The sequence below is a fragment of the Euprymna scolopes genome, chromosome 34 (genome assembly GCF_053919585.1).
Source record: "Euprymna scolopes isolate OS-2025 chromosome 34, ASM5391958v1, whole genome shotgun sequence".
Lineage (NCBI taxonomy): Eukaryota > Metazoa > Mollusca > Cephalopoda > Sepiida > Sepiolidae > Euprymna > Euprymna scolopes.
This window is the reverse complement of record NC_136515.1, coordinates 37919870-37935121: the sequence shown is the minus strand read 5'-3', so window position 1 is coordinate 37935121 and position 15252 is coordinate 37919870. Positions and strand designations below refer to the sequence as shown.

Genomic DNA, 15252 nt, shown 5'->3' with positions numbered 1-15252 from the left:
AGAGCGCTGTCCTCAAAGTGGAAGCAATGCGTGCAGTGTGACTGGATGTATCTATATCACTGTCTTTCTCTCGCTCTCACGTATATGAAAGTAATCCATCCTTCTGATGTTTCCTTTGACTGTTTTTTCTCTTTTTAATAAACCGTTTTTTATAAACATCGGCGTCTGAATGGTTTTTTATCTGCAGACAAGCAAAAACGTGTGTTCATGACAACGACACGGATGTATAATGGTTTATTCAAACATCAGTAAGTTAAAATATAACAGCTCTAACAGAACTTGAACATGGGCAATCAAATCTATGCTGGTAATACAATCGACACATGCAGTAAAATTAGTAAAAAAAAATTCTTACCAATTTTGAAACTGATTTTTTCTGCAATGGTTTCTTCTTTTCAGTTTCTGTCTTCAATGGTGCTGGTTCTACTTTTGGGTTCAGTTTTTTCTCAAGTTCTTTCAGTCTTTGCTCATAAAGTTCAGGATTTGAACTGAAAAATAAAAGATGGATCATTTGGATTATTCAAACCACTGTTTTCATCTTGGATGTTATTCTCACGTTTCGACTAATCTAACCTTTGACCTTCTTTAGGTGCATCTTGTCGAACTCAGAGATCTTTATGTTGAATTCAGGAAATCTATACAAAATTTTGAACAGAATAAAACAACTGAGGTAGATTATTATCGTGACTGGGTAGAAGTCTTAATTGTATTCTTAATATCATCTGTACTGAAAACTGAAACTTTGACCTCCAGAAGACTGTCACTTAAAATGGATAATAATTTAGCACCTTTATCCATTACACCATGGGTCCATGTGAATTAAATAAAGGGTTCAATTACATTCCTTTGTTTTACAGACATTAAAAACAAATTGAATTTTTTTCATCCAGACGGATACATTTTGAATTCATCTCAGGAAAGGGAATTCGCACAAATCAATAGAAGTGTGGTGAAATTACAGGTTGAGAAATGATAACCAGTTTGTGTGCAAGAAGTCTAAGATAATGGGGGTAGATTAGAATTCAGATGTGGAGGAAGTATATTTGGACGACAAAGCTGTTGAGGTTATCCATTTCAGATATGGAACATGGCAGATCCTCTAATGTATGATTTACTTAGTAGAGAATAACAGAAAATAGAACAGCTGAGCAGTCAGCAGAGGTCAGCTCACCATCTCAGGTTGAAAATTAAATGATGGGAATATATTAAAAACAGATATGACATCACATAGCTCAAGGAGAGAAGGTGATAGAGGAAGCACACATGACATCAGATGTATGACATGGATTGACAAGGTCCTTCAGGTAAATCGGGACATTTTCTTATTTCTTTTGCAATTCCTTGTTTTAAAAGATAAAAGAGATAAAAATGATCATTTTAACATTTGTGTAATCCTTACAATCTATTTAACATAATTATTCAAATAATCCACCTTTGTGATTCAATAATTTTGGAGATCCTTTGGCAAAATTTTGAACTCCTTTTCACTTCATCAACATCAAAATTCTGGAATGTTCTTCAAATGCTGATTTCATAGAGTTAACACAAGGGTGTGGATTAATGTTAGATTTTCTTTCAATCGTGCTAAATAGCCAATAGTCACAAACATTCAGATCTGGAGAGCTACTATGCCGAATGTCCTTTGCGACAAACATGGGAAGATTCTCCTTCAGGTAAGTCTAGACTTGTTTTGCTCCATACACTTATGTGGAGTCTTGAACAAGCATTACTTTGATAACATTGTAATATCTTCAAAATCCAGGGCAAAACATCTTCAGAATCTTCAAATATTCCACCATGTTGATTTTTAGGATCAGCTTCGATGAAATGAGGAGACATCACCCTTCCATCAGTTGCCTCAGTTGCAAAACCATCACAGAAACAGAATTCATCACAAGACTAACATCTGATGGGTCACAGGTAATAACTCGTGTGTTGTAGTGGCTGGCAACCTCATCCATAATCAGTATATCTGGAACTGGCATTGTGGAGATTGCAGAGTCTCCTCATATAAGAACTCATTCCAAGGTCTTCATTGATTGCTCTGCTGATGGGTCTGTGACTAACATCGCGTTTTTTTGGCCAATTTTGATATTGACTGAATCGGGTTTGCTTTTATCAATCTTTTCAATCGTGCGAGAAAAGTCTTGGTTTGATTTCAATCATTGTGGCAGCTGTGGCAACTTTACTGTTGACCATTATCCTTGGCATTAAACTTGGCCAGGACTTGATAAACTGTCATCTTTGCATAGCCAGTACTCTTAATTATGTCTGAAGGAGAGTTCCTAACACATCTCAATTCACATATGGTCATCTGTTGTGCCATATTTAAGGAAAACCGACCAAGTCTTATTGAAATATCTTCAAGGTTATCAGGAAAAAAAATATCATCATTAGAGGAATAGTTAGAAAGTTATGCAAATTAAGAATTAGTCCCAATTTACTTATGGGATCCTGTAATTAATTAGTGATTTCAATATCGCTTTCTCTCTCTGTTTTTCTCCTCTCCACATTGGCTCGTGATTTGAAACAAAAATCACATTGAAGAAATCACTTATTTTATCAGATTTGTGTTGAGTTTTGTGAAAGTATTAGTAAGAAGCTTTGATTAAAGGCATTTCCTACATCAAAGATGATCACTGAAAAAGTACAAGAGCAACCAGCAAACAGAGTATGGACAACCATTGCAGACGTTAATGTTTTTATATGTATGCCATAAAGTTGAGTACATAAAATTAGGAAGTTTTGTGACTTTGATGAAATCATTGGAGCACAGAGAGGTGTTGGTGCTGCTGTTATTCTACAGCATCATTCATTCATTTTGTATGAAATCAGATGATTATTGTTGGTATTTGTTTCCCTCAATATCTTTTCAGCTAAAATTCTTTCTAGTAAGACATTGGGTACTTACAGGAGGGACCAAGAAACAATTTTATTTAACATTAATATGTATCTATATATCTATAAAAGTGAGAATGTGTGTGTGAGGACACTTCTCAACCTATATACTCAACAAATTTTTGATCTATAGATTTTAAATTTGGTATATAGGGTATTCAGGCATGTGGAAAACTTTTTAATCAGTTTTAATCCAAAAAAAAAAAGGCTGCTAAGAAGTAAAAATTGAAAAATTTGTACTTGGGGGTCATCAGATTTTTATCTGTTTGTCAACTGTTTCACGACTGCACATGCACAAATATTCATATGAAAACTTTCTTATGTTAAGAATAAATAGGTTTGAAAACACTTTTTAAAATCGTGGCAAGCTGGCCTAATAGTTATCGTACTTGATTCACTGTCTTTAGGTTTTGGTTTCGATCTCAGCTTGAGTATTTTTTTTTTTTACTTACAAGAAGTGAACTGTTTAGAAAAAACAATACTTACATGTACATGTCTCGGTTTTGTATGAATTAAAATATAATATTTATGCATAATTTATGACCGGGCAGCCTGCTAGTTAATATATAAAAAAGTAGTCATACAGTTTACTGATGTATAAAGATGATTACATACATTTTGATTTTATTGTGATAATTTTCAGAGCCTAATGTGACCAACTTCAAAAGCAACCATTGTTAATCACCAATAATTGACAAGTTTTGATTGAAAATTCATGCAAAACCTAAAACTGTGATTTTTTTAAATGATTTTGTTGGATTCTACATGAATCTAATTGCATGAATAGGATTTGGTTGATTTTATGGCATATCAACCCTTTTTGAGTTATTAATAACAAATCCAATAATTTTGGAAAAAAGGTTTTATGACATATCAACCCTTTTTGAGTTATTAATAACAAATCCAATAATTTTGGAAAAAAGGTTTTATGACATATCAACCCTTTTTGAGTTATTAATAACAAATCCAATAATTTTGGAAAAAAGGTTTTATGTTTCTAATTCTTTATATCTATTTATTCATGATGTTTGGTTTGGTTGTTTTGTAGAGGAAAATTGTTGTTTTTGTTTCGACTTTGCAGAACATGACTGAGTTTTATAAAGGAAAAGTAAAAAAGCAATAACATCAATGTTTGGTGCATTTTAGGCCATGAAGCCAGTACATTCAGACAGCCTGATCTGGTAACACTGCATGAATAAGAAAGGATTAAAAATGATTAGAAAATATAATCCAATGTAAGCGTAAAATTAATCATGGGTATGTACATCATACAGATCTTTCTTTGTTTTTTAGTATATGAAGGAATTCTGCACACAAACCAAAATAATGTCTGTATCAGTGACGTTATATTACTGTCCTCCTGACAAACTTATTAACCCTTATCCTTGAGTGGTCTTTAGGACTTGATAAGTGGCAATTCATTTATTCATATAAAAAATAAAATTATTCATATAAAAAGAATAGAAATAAGAAAAAAGATAACGTTTCAAGCTAAAAATACAAAAAATAGGAAAGAAAAAACATGTAAGAACTGACAAAAAAAGAAAAGATTTCATTATAATATATGGCATAATCACATCGTCGACACACTGGTCCTGTTAGATTATTGAAGTTAAGTGATGTTGAACTTGGTCAGTACTAAAATGGGTGACCATTTGGAAATACCAGGTGCTGTATGCAGTGCCAACTCAGGAGAGTTGTGGTAGGTGATTATGCAATCTTTGCTTCACAATTACACATGCAGCCACCCTTACAGGACATTAGCCATTGTTTTTCAATTCTCCTAAATATTTGAAAAGAATTTATCCAGTTTTTACTGATACCTGTCCTGTGATGAGATATATTGAGATATATACATACAAATAAATACACTTTGCCCTTCATTATAAAATAAAGGATAGTGAAAATAGTGCCTTGTTCCTCTAACTCCTTTTGGGTGAGGCTTAGGATTTTTTTAAACAACTTGTATACACACACACACACATATATATATATATATATATATATATATATATATATGAATCATGTTGAGTTATCTCCCTTTGTATTTTGATATAATATTTTGTTTGTACGTAGACAAATAAATATATCAAAACACGTAGAAACATAAAAATCAAAAAAAGACCCAGCAAAATCATATTCATGCGCCTCAGTTAAGAAACTTTTTAGAAAAACAAAAAAAGCAAATCAGAATGAAAGTAACATAACTACCAGGCAACATCGATAAATAAAACTATTTTTGTCATTTTTAACAAAAGCCAAATAAACAAAAAGATGAAAAAAAAATAAATACATAACCTGGATAAGTTTTTTTTTGTTTTAACTTATTTTAAAGTGTTTATTTACTTTGAAACAAAAATAGTGTAAGGTTTGTAGAGTTAGAATGAAAAAGATAATGGTGGTCTCATTACAGCCATGTTATACTTGATAATCACTCAAAATCCTTGTAGAACATTTCATTTTCAGTGTTGGTGACGTTTATTGAATGTGCTTCTATCAGTAATTTGTTTAATTTTCGATTTTTGAGAGATAATCAAGGGTCGACATGACTAATGAGACTGCCATGTTTTTTTCTCACTCAACAGGAATAACACTACTTTTGTTTGGAAGTAAATAAACGCTTTAAAATAAGTTAAATAAAAACTTATTCATGTAGGTAGAAGAGTAAATTCTTTAGTAATGTGTATTTGTTGCATATCCATTTTTTCACCTCCTTTTTGTTTTGTTGGTTGTTGTTAAAAATGCAGAGTATTTTTTCAAAATAAAATAAAAACTAAACATTCCTAATGCCATCTAAAAACAATTGATTAATATTTTTGATCAGTCTCGAAACAAAAAATACAGCAAAGAAAATCTGGTTATTTTAAATAAAGAAGTTTATTTTTGACTCTCACTTTCTCTTTAGGGGAAGAATCACCGATGTTTAGCGATGAAGAATTCCTTTCTGATTAATAATTATGTAATTCTAGGTAAATTTTGTAATTCTAGGTAAATTTTGTAATTCTAGGTAAATTATGTAATTCTAGGTAAATTATGTAATTCTAGGTAAATTTTCAAATGCTACATAAAAAACAAACAAGTCTTTATTTTGAAATGATTCTTCTTACAGATTAGTTTAATTTTTAATAAAATGTTTTAATCAAAATATATTTTCTAGTATTTTAAATTGAAATATGTATGAAATACATTTGAAAACTGAATTACCACGCAATAAACAAGTATTTATTTGTTTAAAATTACATTCTTCTGGCATTTCAAAAACACTGCAGATAACCACAGACTCTTCATTAACATTTTTTTTCTACATCATGACAAGGAAAAAACTTAAAAAATATAAAATATTACTCCAAAGTATATTCATTTTAAACAAGTAAATACTTGTTTATTTTCATAATATTGCGTTCTAATCTGGCTTTCAAACGTATTTCATATATATTTCAATTCAAAATTCCAATTCAATCAATGTAGAGTTTTAAAATTAAACTGGAATTACACAAATGTTAGTCAAAAGGAACTCTCCCTGGTTATACATCAGCAAGACTTGGTAAGACTTCTGCTAAACAGAAAGTGGGAGTCAAAAAGAAATTATTTTATTTAAAATAACTGAAAACCATAAAAGAGTTTGATATCGCAATAGAAGGTTGCACTACTGTGCACATCTAATGCATTCAGATACTGTCAGTGGTGATTTGGGACTTTCAACGTCATCCTCTGTACACACGGTGACCCAACCTGGAATGATCAGACTTGTGGCCAGATGACATATTACTATGATTCCATGGTTTTGCTCTATTTTTATCACAGCTATCTTGTAGCTTGCATAACAAAAGTCACAAAGTTGAAGCCTACAAAAATAAACACTTACAATCTTAGTTCTTGAAGCTTTCTAACATATTTTTGGAAGTAAGGATTTTTGGTAACATCAACGGTCCGTGCAGTTGGTTCCTTTTGGTAACTTGCAGAACTTGTAATCAAAGACCGCAGTCCTGAGGCAGCATATGATGGATATAAAAGGCCCTTTTTATTATAAATCAGGGCACGATATAAACTGCGCACGCATGACTTTAGAGACAGCGACATGCTTCAGAAGGTGAGAAGATGAGTGGTGTTCAATGATTTCAGATCTGAAAGAAAATATTCAAAACAGATGTAAGAATTCTGGATCAAAATAATATAATTGTGCTGTAGAAATAGTACCATGAATAGATTCAATAATTACAGTGAATAGATTCTCATTTTGTTATGTAAACTGGTTATTTAGTGTAGAAAATTAAGAAACAAAAAAGTACTGTCAACTGGAATTACTATGGATAAGATGAAGGCATTTGTTCCAACTGCGTCATTCTTGTGCAAAAAAAAAGTTTATTTTGATTTTCTATAAAAAAGTGACAAAAAAAATTATTGTAGTTTTTTTATATAAATTATATTATCCTACAATTATCATGGTAGCCTCTTCAGGTGGGGCTACTATGATAATGCATGTTAGAATGTATGATCATAGTGGCTCTGCAATGCAAAACACTTGTAGTTTGGTTTATGGCCTATCAACATCTATCGGCTATTTAATGTTGAATAAATTTGTCAAATATTATTCTATAGGGTGAATAATTTTTTATATTCATAGGATACATTTTTTATATTCATAGGATACATTGCTTGTAGAATACATTGCTCTTTGGCATCAGTAATCTTTGTTCTCAATATGATTTCAGCCAATGATTTTTAAATAATCAAATCAAATAATACTGTTGGAGATGAACTTATAGATCACTAGGACATGATAACAACATCATTATAACCCTGCCTTATAACAATGTACGTAAACATCCCTCTGAACAGAAAATGATGACTAGGCACAGTTGCAATAACCTGAGATACTTTTGAGTTCCTCGCACCAGACATAGATGAATAGAAATCAGTAGAATCATGCGATGAAGTGGCTGTTCCTGGAGTTATCTTTGCTTCATATTTTTGTGATTTTTTTTTCCTTTTGGCAAAGTAAAAAAATCGCAAATTAATAATGGTGGTTGGGGGGTCGGGGAACTGAACCCAATGTCAAAACGAGGCTATCAAAAATTAGTTTTTAAGAAATGGGAGTTCGATTTACTAGAACGTTACATGTGAAATTGAACCCACCTTCGAAATCTTTAAGTATTGATTCTTTTTTTCAATTTTTTTTATAATCTGATAGCTTAATAATAATAATCTGCAGAAATAGTTGAAAAAAGACGAAAAGGAAAAAAAATTGTAAGGGGGGGGCGCGGAAAATTCACATGAACCAAAATAAATTATTTGGGGAACCCATTATCACTTTAAATAATTTACATCACTGAAAAAAGATTTAACAGAACTCAGCGTTTACTAGATAATAATCTGAGGTCTTTTCCGTATGATGCGAATGAGAATCCCACCCTATAATTTTAACCTGTATTCTGCTGATGGTATTTTTTTTATGACCTAACTCAGCATAGTATAAACACCCCTAACCTTTCCATATTAAGAATGGCTTTCTGAATAAACACCCTCAAACTCGAAAAGTATACTACATACTAAAAACATACTATAAAAATTATAGGTGGGGGATTCTCGTTCAGGTCTGGCCAGGTTTGTTTCACAATAGACACAGATACAAAAAAGTGGCCAAAAACAAATATATAATAAATAAAAGGTTAATGTGCACGTGTTGTCCAACTTGCAAAGGGTGTTTATTCAGAAAGCTGTTCTTAACATGGGGAGGTTAAAATAAGAAAATGTGGGTATTTAGCAGCGAAGCACAATCACGTTGACACACCGGTTCTCGCCAGATCACCAAAGTTAAGCAACGTCGAGTCTAGACAGTACCAGATGGGTGACCATTTGGGAAGGCGAGGTGCTGTATGTACTGCGAGGTAAAATACCAGGTTGAGAAACTAGTGCAGTCAATCCTTCTCTCGGGAGTAAATGGGACTCTCTTAAGCCATAGTAGGCACCCCATCTAGTGATGCCGTCACAATAAAAAATACCCTTGATAGCTCTGGTAAAGCATCAAGTATATATATATGAGCAAACAGTTAATAAAACATGTTAAAAAACACTTTGAAATGAGTTAAAAACATATTTAATCTGAAAAGGAAACACTAGATAAGTGGACTATCCACTTATCTAGTGTTTCCTTTTCAGATTAAATATGGTTTTTAACTCATTTCAAAGTGTTTTTTAACATGTTTTATTAACTGTTTGCTCGTATTATAAGCTCTATCTCCTATTTGGTTTTATCGAGCTTTTACATCTGGCTGAGATAACTTTATAAATATTAATTCTTTAATATTTATAATATACTTTAATTTTACCATCTTGGATCATTTTGATAAATTTAATTGTAATTTTTATTTTATTTTATTTTATATATATATATATATATATATATATATATATATGTGTGTGTGTGTGTGCGTATGTATATATATATATATGTGTGTGTGTGTGTATATATATATATGTGTGTGTGTATATATATATATATATATATATATATATATAGGGCGAATGAACATTTTCGGGGTCAACGGCCAACTAGCACCGTGTATATTTGTGTGTGTATATATATATGTGTTGGGGTGGAGAGGGCTCCCATAAACCGTGGTGAAGGCAACCTTTCTAGGAGAAGCAAATCTCTGATTTAAAAAAAACATAAAGCGGAAGACTAGTACACGGATTAAGCTGGTCTGCAGTTTAACTTGTTGCTAGCTATCTTGCTCTTGCTAGTTGTTGGATCTCAACATTTTGAACGGAGAGAGAGACTTAGCTGTCGTACAAAGCTAAAACTCTGTAACATCATCTTTGTATAGATACTCTCTCAGGCATTTGGGCTCATGGACATTAATACAGATATGTAAGCTAAACAATTGCAATTCCACATTCTTTATTTCAATAACATTCTGTATTTATTTTAACTTATGATTGGAATTTTGAGTTGCTGGCTATCTTGCTCTTGCTTGTTGCTGGATCTCAACATTTTGAACTGAGAGAGAGATTTAGCTGTTGTGCAAAGCTAAAACTCTGTAACATGATCTTTGTATAGATACTCCCTCAGGCATTTGGGCTCATGGACATTAAGTGTCTGAGGAAGTGGCACTCATCTGACAAGACGTTTCAATCATCATCAATCATCATATATATATATGTGTGTCTGTGTGTGTGTATATATATATATATATATATATATATGTATATATATATTTTTTTTTTAAAGTCCCGGCGTTTTAGTACTGATCTGTTGGATTTTGTTCTCGTCTGATTCCTACATCCATTCCTTTGTAAAGTTGCACAAACTCTTCAACGAGTGACTCTCTTCTACAAATTGTTTGTTTTAGATTGTTTTTTTTTTATTTGTTTTTTTTTATTATTCATGTCAAACTCATTGAATTGCACCCATCATCTTCATCCTGATCATTGAGGATATATGACTTGGAATGCTCCTTCATGTGTATTTTACATGTATGTGTATGTGTACGTGTGTGTATGCATATGTAAGTACATGCTTATGTGTGTGCCTCTATGTGTGTATGTTTGCATGGGTGTGTACATGCATATGTATGCTTGCATGCATTCTGTGTGTATGCATGCATGTGTTTATTTCCATGTGTATGTGGGGTAGAGAGGGCTCTTGTAAGTCGTGATGAAGGCACCCCCTCTAGGAGAAGCAAATCTCTGATTTAAAAAACCATAAAGTGGGAGACCAGTGTTATATTGTGGGTGGTATTATTATTTGAAGGTACCAAATATGTGTATATTATGTAATTAGTGTTATTTTAGTAGGTACTAAATACGTGCGTATGTTACGTGTTCTTATTTAGTGTTGTTGTTTGTAAGAGTCTTAGAGTGATAGAGACAGTCTTAGGAATGTTCATGCGTTAAGTGTTCATATGTCTTAAGATGTTCATGTTGTAAGAGATAGCATATTGGAGACATAAACAGGTATATATAAAGAGAGAGAGACAGTTCTGTATGAACGGGAGTGTTTCTATAAATATTGATACATATATTTCTTACCTATTTTTAAGATGATGATTTTCACAAAGTTCTTATAATATAAATGGACAATACCTTTTCTGTTGAATAACAACACGAAGATGCAGATACACAAAGATGACGACGTCCTTTATTTCATGACCGGTCCATGATTTCGCTTGAGGAATTCAAAGTTTCTTTACATGGCTTTTTCTTCTCTAACCTTTCGCTTCCAAGGTTTGACATCAGCAGCCGTTTCTGACCTCTCTCTCTCGGTTCTTTCCCCTGACTCTTCTCTCCGACTGCATCTAAAAACTCTACCTATATTGAGAACTCGTCACGTCATCACATATAAAAAAAAAAACATGTGCTCATAAAGCACGTTGGATGACATGTGTCACGTTGCCAAACTTGACATGACCCCGAGTTCAGTAACCTATTTTTCAAATAACCTCTTTACAAAATATGTTTGCAATTTCAATTGACAATTAAATTCCTTATTTTAATTTTCACAGAAACAAATTTCATTATTACATTCCTTTTCCATATACAGATATGTAAGCTAAACAATTGCAATTCCACATTCTTTATTTCAATAACATTCTGTATTCATTTTAACTTATGATTGGAATTTTGAATTCCAAATCTAGCTTCACAAGTTTGAATCCTTGACTTTCATATTTACATTTAACTAATTCCCTATTTTTTTACTTACATGAAAATGGGCCAGCCCTGCATCATGTAACACCAGTACCCGCATTAAGCTGGTCTGCAGTTTAACTTGTTGCTGGCTACCTTGCTCTTGCTTGTTGCTGAATCTCAACGTTTTGAACCGAGAGAGAGAGATTTAGCTGTCGTACAAAGCTAAAACTCTGTAACATCATCTTTGTATAGATACTCTCTCAGGCATTTGTCTATAAAAATATTCCTGTGGCAATGGAAAAGTTGTGACGCATGTAGGCTTGAAATGCTGGAAGCATATAATAATTGATCTGCCATCACTATATATATCTGTGTGTGTATGTATGTATGTATATGTGTATGTATGCTTATATATGTACATGTGTATGTATATGTATATATATCTATGTGTATATGTGTGTATATATGTTTATGTGTGTTTGTATGTATATATTTATATATGTTTGTGTGTGTCTGTATGTATATGTATATATGCATATGTGTATGTATGTGTATAAATGCATATATATATGTATATATACAAGTAGTTAAATGTATGTGTATGTATATGTGCATATATGTGTACATATTTGTATGTGTATATGTATGTATATGTGTGTTTGTAGTTGTATATATGTGTGTATATATGTGTATGTATATGTATGTATGTGTATTATGTATTGTGCATGTATGTATATATGTGTTTATGTTTATAGATATATGTGTGTGTGTGTGTGTATATATATATGTATGTGTGCATGTATGTATATATATGTATGTATGGCAATAACCGTCTTCAGTGTTATGTCTGCTTCAGCGTGTGAATTCACCAGTAGTACTAAAAAAAAAAAAAGTAATTTTTGGGCTCATGGACTTAAAGTGTCTGAGGGAGTAGCACTCGTCTGACAAGACGTTGCACTCATCATGTATATATATATATATATATATATACTAGCATGGATACCCAGTGTTGCCAGGGTCGACATAAAGTTTGGTTTGGCCACACCTGCTATACTAAGAATATTGAGCATTTTTTCATTATTATATGTCAACTCTATCGTTACCCCAAGAAAAATTTCAAAAATAAAAGAACGAATGAAAACACAAAAATGTACCCCCCCCCATGAGAAAAGAAGTACATGACAAACCACCAGATATTTCGGCAGAAGAGATACGAAGAGAAGCTATTCTCCGGATATAGAGCACCTTTTTATGACTATATTCCAGTTTAAGCAAATTTCTTTTATGCTACCTCAGTCTAGAAAGATTAGTCTTTACGCTCTGTTGCAATAAAAACAAACTGTAAATAATTCAGTTTCAAAAATACCAAAGTAGAATTTGTGTTAACCGAATGTTTATGTTATAAAAATGATGAGTTATGACTTATTGTGTTATTAAAAGAAAAAAAAAAATTAGTTACGATGTCAAAAAAAAAAAAAAAAAAAAATGTGAAGAAAAAAAAAACTTGTAAAAAAAAAGTTTATTTTATTTAAATTACAAAAATAATGATTGAAAGATTTTAGTTTTAATATCCGCCGAAAAAGTTCTCATCGGGGGACAGAAAGAAATCAGCAAATTATATTTGTAGCAATGCAAGAATTTGCTGGTTACAGAGTGAAACCGGAATTTATTGTAGTCATAAATTGGCAAGAAAAACAAGTGACAAAATGTTGGATATGTAAAAAATAAAAAAAAACGCGCATAATATTTGCATGAAGATTCTCTCAAGATAATCCGAAAGGCGAAAATAATTCTTTAGAGAGAATGAAGTGCAACTTCCCCAGAACCGCTAGGGCGCTAGACTCTGGAATTCCACTCCAGGTCCCTGCTTCCCCAACTGTACTGACATGCAGAAGTTCAAGTGTAACGTGAACCGACATCTTGCTGTCCAAATCCCAACATAGTGCCCCACCCCACTGCCCCAGTAGCTGCTGCCCCTGATAGTAACCCCCTACACCACAGTGGCAATGTGCCTTGTTTGGGGTGAAAATGTAATAAAAAAAAAAAATTCTAAAAAATTACAAAATATGCGCATTTTGAAAACTACTTGTTTTTCATCTAATTTTAAATTTTCGCCAGTACAACAACACTGTGACAAGGCAGTTTGGTACACGAGTGGACATTTAACAGCCTTCATTTATGCTCGCGCATAGCGTAAACAAAGACTAGGCTGTGAAATGGAAAATAGTCCCACAGTTCAGGGGTTCATACCATACAAATGAAACAGCAAAAAAAAAAAACTTTTTAGCCTCCTCTCAAGTGGCCAGAAAGTGGGCGCTCATTTTAAGTTAAATTTACATGGAAGTGATCATCCATTTTTTGAAAAAGTAATTTCTTCATAACATGAAAACTATTTTTTTTTTTGCGACGAAAACGATTTACAGATTCGTTTTTAGCACACCGAAATCTACAAAAAAAATATTTTGTTTTATACGAACGTGAGACGGGCCTTAAAATAAAGTAATACCTATATTTGTACTACAATGTGTTCGTTCGTCACGATACCACCCTGTCAGGTATTGCTACCTTCGTTGATTGAGTGAGGTAGTGTAGTAGTACTTGTTTTGTTGTCATGAGATCATCCTCCCAGACATTACCTCCTCTTTTGTAGAGGAGGCAAGGTTAGATTTGTTTTCTTCATTCACAAGTCGAAGATTACGAGGAAAGAAGTGATTATTAGGGAATGAAATTATCGATAATTATTATCAAATTAACATTTTTCAAATTTAATATAATCATTTACCAATTTAAATGGAAGGAACTAATAAAGAAAAAACTGAACACTCAAAACAATGATGCAAAACAACACGTGAAAACGTTGTTGACCTTACCGGGTTGAAGGTGGTATAACCGCCGGTGTATAATGAAAACATGTTCCCTCTGAAAGATATTCTGACCAAAGTTAAAATCGCTCATTACTCAAAAAATGTATATTTGAAAAAAAAAAAACAAAAAAAAAAAACAAAAAAAAAAAACAACTTTCTTTGTTTACTATAGATTAAGCACGTTATAAAGAGAATTTGATTCGATTTTACTATAGATTGTTGGAATATCTCGCTCATTTCCATAGATGAAAAAAATTGTTTAACTTATTTTTTTATCTTATATAAAAGTTTACTCGCCATAGCATTTTCTTTACAATAATTTCTATTTCGTCAACTATTATGTTTCTATCTCTTTATTTTTACTTTCAAATTCATTAAATTCCATTAAGACTTCTTAAAATTTTAAGCATAATAATGTGACAAAAAGTTTGTTTTTTGTGTGTAATAACATTTTTTAAACAGTAAAAATATTTTTTGGTGCAAGAAAAAAATGAATAAAAAGCAACATGATGCCAACATTGAATAAAAATTACATTTTCAAAACTTTAAAAATTAAATTGGAATTTTATTTTGCGACACCAGCAGTAACTATTTTGATTTTGTATGGACTTTTTATTGGAGAAAAGCTTAAGTCACCAACTTCTTTCAACCAATCAAGACGTAAGAATATTCCCCCCCGTAATTCAAGCGAGTAATATAAAAACCCAAACATGCAACTTTCTTTTTTTACTTTCACAGACAATATGTGTGCATATAACACATTCTGCTTAGGTCTGTTGGGGCCCGAAAAGCCCTTGGAAGTAACACTATGATAGATTAGAAATTAATGTGCGAGATGAATGAGCATGGGAAAGTTACC

The 15252-nt window shown here is 32.1% G+C and overlaps 1 protein-coding gene across 2 annotated transcripts in view; it reads right to left on the bottom strand.

Moving 5' to 3' along the window:
- Window positions 1-14481, bottom strand: part of LOC145259178 (ATP synthase mitochondrial F1 complex assembly factor 1-like) — a 51744-nt gene extending 37263 nt beyond the window's left edge. Inside the window, exons 1-3 of one of the 2 annotated variants that reach the window (XM_080116935.1) lie at window positions 14400-14481; window positions 6764-7022; window positions 356-488 (exon numbers count right to left, since the gene is read on the bottom strand). In XM_080116935.1, coding sequence (XP_079973061.1) covers window positions 356-488; window positions 6764-6978 — 348 coding nt within the window. In that variant the 5' untranslated portion in view covers window positions 6979-7022; window positions 14400-14481. The other variant, XM_080116936.1, reaches the window with a different exon arrangement.
- Window positions 14482-15252: the final 771 nt, after the last annotated feature.